This window comes from Oratosquilla oratoria, chromosome 33, assembly GCF_046742065.1.
Source record: "Oratosquilla oratoria isolate Oo_2021 chromosome 33, ASM4674206v1, whole genome shotgun sequence".
Classification (NCBI taxonomy): domain Eukaryota; kingdom Metazoa; phylum Arthropoda; class Malacostraca; order Stomatopoda; family Squillidae; genus Oratosquilla; species Oratosquilla oratoria.
Window position 1 is genome coordinate 2,672,879 of NC_134809.1, and position 8,147 is coordinate 2,681,025.

Consider the following 8,147-nt stretch of genomic DNA (forward strand, 5'->3'; position numbering starts at 1 on the left):
TATTGGTGATGTCAACATTGAAGTTAACATAAAACAAAAAGAAGTTCACTAATCATGCCTAATCACCAATCAGTGGCAGTAGAATAATGTCAGTATTCATTACCATATGTGGAAATACCAAAGAAACCATCAAAATGGGGTATTTTTTATAAGTGCACAACTACGCAATATAGTAATAGAAAATTTAACAATTTTGTAAATTATAATACATCAACATAAGATACGTTGTTCTTGGCAGAAATGAATAATAGAAATGATTGCTAAAAGATATACAAAAACAAAATTGCATAGACTCCTTTAGATGCCATGTTTGTGTTGATAAATTAGGAGGTTAGAGACAACGATGATGGCTTGATGACCTCTAGAATTAGGTTAGGTTGGTTTATAATATACAAATTTAGCATACTTTAATTTGTCGACCTCTGTCTCTTCCAAAACAAACATGGCATCTCACATAGTCAAAGAGGCTACATTTGTTTGTTAATTGCTTTTAGCAACTGTTTCTATTATTGATTTCTGCCAATAATAAAGTATATTATGTTGATGTATTATAATTTACAAAATTATATAATTAAATTTACTATTACTATATCGCATAGAAATTTATAAAAAAAAAAGTAATAATCTAGTCATATCATAAACCAACTCACAAAATATGACAAGCTAATAACTACTAACACACCATCTAGCAGCAAAACCTGATGATCCAAAACACATTTTTTGGCAGGAAATACACTTCTAGGGACAAGCACATCTGCTGGTGGCACCACCATCACAGATGGAATTTTTCCACTGCCATTTTCTGTGACCCTTTCAACTAGCTTCACCTTGAGTTTGAAAAATGGTAGCATTCAAAACATGCACAGTTGGTTCAAAAAGTCTTCCTGTTCTAGATGTTTAGATTCAGTTCTTCAAAAGTAGAAGGATTTTCACTGGCTTAAACATAATCTAAAGGGAAGACAGCTATATAAACACTTTTTAATGATATTTTGTTTTTTTAGCTTGTTTTTTCCTGGATTTGAGCGACTTCAAGATCGTTGTTAATGTTGTGGCTGTATTCCTGAATCTGATATCATATAGCCTATGGCCCTCGACACAATCAATATTCATCAAACACAATGACAATGTATGAAGAATGAACTGAATCTATGACATCACTCCTAAGTAGATGGTGCCACAGGATGCATTTACAAAAATGGCTGAAGCAGATCATGTTTTTGGAATAGGATCAGTAATTTCAAATTGTAATAAATAAAAAGCAAAGTTTTTGTGTCATTTATTTGGCTATTATTGACTTTAAGATGTACTAAAAATTAGACACCTTCAATTTTCATAGTGGTTGTAATTTAATAGGTCCCACTTCACCAAGATTGCACTCTGCAGTCATACACATATATTTGAAACAACGGAGCAAATGTTTCATTAACAATTAAGTCCTGATGGGGGAGGTCTATAAACAATAACAAAGGACACCCACTGATTTTAACATCTAAAATTCACTTCAATAAATACAAAACTGCTTACATGCACTCTTCTTAGAATCTTTAAATGTGAAAAGGTTTTTAATACAAAAATGCCAACACCACCCCCCACCCCACTACTCTTGGGTTTTGAGGGAAGGTGTCATTGGGCCTATTATCTGTACTAATATGTCAGAAAATATAAACATATTAGGAAAAAAAAAATTATATATATATATCCTTGCATGTGAACTAGGATAATGCTATCTAATAACCAAGAGCAATGAGATCTTCCACAAGTTTTTCAGTAACCTTTCGTTTCTTCTCTGCTTTTTCAGATAACTGATGTTGACCTGCCTTCAACTTCTCCCTGTGAGCCTTACATCATTTGAACCTTTGTTTCTGTGATGAGGGCGTTTCTTGTTTCTCTCGCACCCAACTCAATCCTGCTCTTCTTAGTTTCATCAGGGAGTTCTCCCATCCACTGTGCTCTTTTACTACTCTTATATAGATAATAGATTTTTGCCCCTTCTTTCTTTGTGTTCCATGTTTCTGCTCCATACAGTGCTGTTGGCACAAGCACTCCTTCATACAGTCTCCTCTTAGCAGCCATTCCCAAATTTCTATTCCTCATTACACTTTTTTATCCACCAAGGAATTTACTCGTTTCTCTCAATCTACATTGTACCTCCACCTTTTCCTGCCACAGTTGCACCCAAGTATCTAAAACTATCCACTTCCTCCAGTTGCTCTCCCTTAATGCTCACTTCCAGATTACTGTCACTTTCACCCTGCTTCTGAGGGTGGAGGGGTGTGGAGTGTTTTCAGGGATGGAATGGGTGGGAATGATTTTATGACTTTTCCTTCTTGGCTACCTCCCTAGTAAGGAGGAAAAAGCCTTGGTATATATATGTATGTATGTTCTTTGTGTTGATGTTGGATGCCCTGCACATATAAGCATCAACCTTGACAAAGTGTCTTTCCCCACTAATATTGTCAGGGGCACAGACTGCCTTCTTGAAGCTCTGCAGATGGCTCTCAAAATTTACCCCCTGGGAGTTGGTCATACATTTGGCAATTGATAACCTTCATGGCCAAGAAAAAATATTTCTGTCCTTCTCCTCATCCAAGGTTTTGGTCAAGCAGGTAAAAAACTCATCCCGATGACATTTTGTGGGAAAAATGGGCTCAGCTGTGCCATTCAAGAGGCATGATGGGTCATCAATCCAGCTATCTACTTTCTCTACAGCATTGGCTAAGTTAGGATTTACATCAATGATAGAATTCAATGTTGGTATGAACCTCATCCAGGGTCTAGTAATGTACTTCCCAATGATTCTGAGAGCATGTAAGTGAATGTCTAGTAAACCTGATGCCAGCCACTCATGGACTGACTTTGGTAAAGGATTCGTTGGAGTTTTCACATCCTGAAAGAAGTCATTGACGGCTCCTCGGTGTTAGTAAACAAGACCCGCATCCAAGAAATAGATGTGGAACTAGTTTCCCACTCACCAATGACACAGTGCTATCAGGCATTTTACTTTCCCCCCAACACTAATTCATCCTTAGTTAACCTTGCCAAGTCTTTTCTATCTGAACTGTTGGATACATTGGGTGCAAGTCTCACTTCCTTTTTTTAACAATTTCATTCCTGGGTCCTTGAAATTTTACTCCTTTTCAAAACCAGTTTTCGTAAACAGCATTCATAGCCAACTCCCATTCCTCAGCAAGAAGACGTTCCGCATAGGCATTTGTCACCACCCTATCTGACATGTCATTGCTCACAATGTCCAATAGATTTACTGACTGACTTTCAACAGTTGATGAGTTTTCAACATTTGAGAAGGTCTCCTTCAGTGTAGCATGGTAATCTGCAGCTGTACCTCTCTCCTGCTCATATATTCCAAGCAAGTATGATCTGTCTCTGGTTCCTATTCATACTTCAACTTGGTGGTGGCCAGCCTTCATGGTTCCATCATAGTTCACAGTTGTGTTTTTGTCCTCAATAATTTTTTTTTTTTTTTAATGGCAATGGACCAAAATCTTCTTTCCCTGTTACAGTAAAAGCTCTCTTATCTGGCATCACTGGGACCAAAGGCATGCCTGATACTTGAAGGGGTTGCTAAAGTAAGTGAAGGGGTACAGAAATGTGTCTACACTCACCCCCTTTACTCATTATCAATGTCAGTTAACATATAGTATCACATACAATAACATAAACAAAGCATCACATGATTGCGGCATCACCACCTCACTTGCCAACATACAGTTCATCACTAGACACTAACCTTCTCTGTACTTTTCTGAAGGGGTTACTAAAATAAGTGAAGGGTTACAAAAACACTATGTCTACAATCAACTCATTTTATTCACTATTAACAACATTTAACATAAACATTTAACATAAAAAAGCACATAAAATATGCCGGATAAGAGGGCTTTTACTGTATTGCCTTGTAAACTTTCTGTATTCAGCCTGATACACTCTCCTCAAACATTCCTTTGTCTTTTAACTAGTGTCTACATCCTCTCACCCTGCTTAATAAAGTCTTTCCATCTTTTTTTGACGAGCCTGTCCTCCTCCATTTCTGATAATTTCTCTTTTAACCTCACCAATTCATTTTCAAGAATGCAAATTGTCTCATCTCTCTCCTTCAATTTGGTAGACAACTTAGCCACCTGTAATAACAGCTCATCATCATTTGATTTGGTGCACACATCACTGAGATTTTCCTTTTTTTTTGCTGCAGCTTTTGTCTGCTGGAGTTTCCGCCTGATGCACTGATAACGCTTTTCCATGCCCTGCAGTTTTATTTTGGCCTTGCGTCTGTCACTAGAAGCCTCAAAGTACTTAGACTTCCACTTATCTACCATTTTCCTTAGCCTCACCCGGTCCTCATTTATTCTCTTCAGTGATTCTCCCTTTTGACGATGAACTTCTATTTTACTTTCAAGTTTTCCAACCGTTTTTGACAGTGTCTTAACAGTTTTCTCTAAGTTATCCTTCTCTGCAGACTCCTGCACCAATTTGTCTAACACCTCTACACCTATTTTCTCCTCAAATGATATTGACAGTTTCTTTAGCTCACGATCACGTACTGAACTTTTGGACAAAGATTTTGTCAAAGTACAACTTGATACAGGTGGAAGTTTATATTTTCGGTCCATGAAATCACTGAAAGTATGTTGGTTTTTCACTTCCTTCCCAACTCTGATTGATTTCTGGCTTTTTGCCCTGACTCTATGAAAATCTATTCTTAGGTATCTTTCACAAATGTAAGTCAAATCATCTTGATATATGATGCTAAGACAATCTCGGATGTTTTTCCATGACAAATGTGGATCCTTCTGTTTCCGCTTTCGTCCACGATGGAGATTTAATCGTTTAACAATCTCACAAACAACTCGATTGGTGAACTGTTCTGGTTTCAGTGACTTCAGCTGCTCCAGAAAACTAGCAGAATCTTCTGCCCAATTGGTAGGGCCCTCAACTGTTTCTTGCGATTCTTCGCAACTTGAAGGCACCTGAAAAATATGGAATTTTTTCAATTAAATCTGTAGTACTTTTACACCAATTTACTGAAATAGAAAAATTGATAAAGTATTTTTACTTTCAAAGGAGTTTTTTTTTAATGTTATATATATTCATGATAATCTGAATAAAGGAGCTGATTTCATAATCATGACAATTTATTGGTGATGTCAACATTGAAGTTAACATAAAACAAAAAGAAGTTCACCAATCATGCCTAATCACCAATCAGTGGCAGTAGAATAATGTCAGTATTCATTACCATATGTGGAAATAACAAAGAAACCATCAAAATGGGGTATTTTTTGTAAGTGCACACCTACGCAATATAGTAATAGAAAATTTAAAACAATTTTGTAAATCATAATACATCAACGTAAGATACGTTGTTCTTGGCAGAAATCAATAATAGAAATGATTGCTGAAAGATATATAAAAACAAAATTGCATAGACTTCTTTAGATGCCATCTTTGTTTTGATAAATTAGGAGATTAGAGACGACGATGATGGCTTGATGACCTCTAGAATTAGGTTAGGTTGGTTTACAATATACAAATTTAGCATACTTTTAATTTGTTCGACCTCTGCCTCTTCCAAAACAAACATGGCATCTCACATAGTCAAAGAGGCTACATTTGTTTGTTAATTGCTTTTAGCAACTGTTTTATTATTGATTTCTGCCAATAATAAAGTATATTATGTTGATGTATTATAATTTACAAAATTATATAACTGAATTTACTATTACTATATTGCATAGGAGTGCACTTCTAGAAATTTATCAAAAAAAGTAATAATCTAGTCATATCATAAACCAACTCACAAAATATGACAAGCTAATAACTACTAACACACCATCTAGCAGCAAAACCTGATGATCCAAAACACATTTTTTGGCAGGAAATACACTTCTAGGGACAAGCACATCTGCTGGTGGCACCACCATCACAGATGGAATTTTTCCACTGCCATTTTCTGTGACCCTTTCAACTAGCTTCACCTTGAGTTTGAAAAATGGTAGCATTCAAAACATGCACAGTTGGTTCAAAAAGTCTTCCTGTTCTAGATGTTTAGATTCAGTTCTTCAAAAGTAGAAGGATTTTCACTGGCTTAAACATAATCTAAAGGGAAGACAGCTATATAAACACTTTTTAATGATATTTTGTTTTTTTAGCTTGTTTTTTCCTGGATTTGAGCGACTTCAAGATCGTTGTTAATGTTGTGGCTGTATTCCTGAATCTGATATCATATAGCCTATGGCCCTCGACACAATCAATATTCATCAAACACAATGACAATGTATGAAGAATGAACTGAATCTATGATATCACTCCTAAGTAGATGGTGCCACAGGATGCATTTACAAAAATGGCTGAAGCAGATCATGTTTTTGGGATAGGATCAGTAATTTCAAATTGTAATAAATAAAAAGCAAAGTTTTTGTGTCATTTATTTGGCTATTATTGACTTTAGGATGTACTAAAAATTAGACACCTTCAATTTTCATAGTGGTTGTATTTTAATAGGTCCCACTTCACCAAGATTGCACTCTGCAGTCATACACATATATTTGAAACAACGGAGCAAATGTTTCATTAACAATCAAGTCCTGATGGGGGAGGTCTATAAACAATAACAAAGGACACCCACTGATTTTAACATCTAAAATTCACTTCAATAAATACAAAACTGCTTACATGCACTCTTCTTAGAATCTTTGAATGTGAAAAGGTTTTTAATACAAAAATGCCAACACCACCCCCCACCCCACTACTCTTGGGTTTTGAGGGAAGGTGTCATTGCATGTGTCATTGCATGTGAACTAGGATAATGCTATCTAATAACCAAGAGCAATGAGATCTTCCACAAGTTTTTCAGTAACCTTTCGTTTCTTCTCTGCTTTTTCAGATAATTGATGTTGACCTGCCTTCAACTTCTCCCTGTGAGCCTTACACCATTTGAACCTCCTTTGTTTCTCTGTGATGAGGGCATTTCTTGTTTCTCTCGCACCCAACTCAATCCTGCTCTTCTTAGTTTCATCAGGGAGTTCTCCCATCCACTGTCCTCTTTTACTACTCTTATATAGATAATAGATTTTTGCCCCTTCTTTCTTTGTGTTGATGTTGGATGCCCTGCACATATAAGCATCAACCTTGACAAAGTGTCTTTCCCCACTAATATTGTCAGGGGCACAGACTGCCTTCTTGAAGCTCTGCAGATGGCTCTCAAAATTTACCCCCTGGGAGTTGGTCATACATTTGGCAATTGATAACCTTCATGGCCAAGAAAAAATATTTCTGTCCTTCTCCTCATCCAAGGTTTTGGTCAAGCAGGTAAAAAACTCATCCCGATGACATTTTGTGGGAAAAATGGGCTCAGCTGTGCCATTCAAGAGGCATGATGGGTCATCAATCCAGCTATCTACTTTCTCTACAGCATTGGCTAAGTTAGGATTTACATCAATGATAGAATTCAATGTTGGTATGAACCTCATCCAGGGTCTAGTAATGTACTTCCCAATGATTCTGAGAGCATGTAAGTGAATGTCTAGTAAACCTGATGCCAGCCACTCATGGACTGACTTTGGCAAAGGATTCGTTGGTGTTTTCACATCCTGAAAGAAGTCATTGACGGCTCCTCGGTGTTAGTAAACAAGACCCGCATCCAAGAAATAGATGTGGAACTAGTTTGCCACCCACCAATGACAAAGAACCTATGACACAGTGCTATCAGGCATTTTACTTTCCCCCAGCACTAATTTATCCTTAATGAACCTTGCCAAGTCTTTTCCATCTGAACTGTTGGATACATTGGGTGCAAGTCTCACTTCCTTTTTTAACAATTTCATTCCTGGGTTCTTGAAATTTTATTGCTTTTCAAAACCAGTTTTCATAAACAGCATTCATAGCCAACTCCTATTCCTCAGCAAGAAGATGTTCCGCATAGGCATTTGTCACCACCCTATCTGACATGTCATTGCTCACAATGTCCAATAGATTTACTGACTGACTTTCAACAGTTGATGAGTTTTCAACATTTGAGGTCTCCTTCAGTGTAGCATGGTAGTTTGCAGCTGTACCTCTCTCCTGCTCTATTATTCCAAGCAAGTATGATCTGTCTTTGGTTCCTATTTATACTTCAACTTGGTGGTGGC

At 36.8% G+C, this 8,147-nt stretch overlaps 1 protein-coding gene across 1 annotated transcript in view; it reads right to left on the reverse strand.

The window, feature by feature from the left end:
• Nucleotides 1-3,810: 3,810 nt before the first annotated feature.
• Nucleotides 3,811-8,147, reverse strand: part of LOC143017705 (uncharacterized) — a 31,025-nt gene continuing 26,688 nt past the window's right edge. Inside the window, exon 2 of the mRNA XM_076172460.1 lies at nucleotides 3,811-4,985. Coding sequence (XP_076028575.1) covers nucleotides 3,981-4,985 — 1,005 coding nt within the window. The 3' untranslated portion in view covers nucleotides 3,811-3,980. The remainder of the gene's footprint in view (nucleotides 4,986-8,147) is intronic.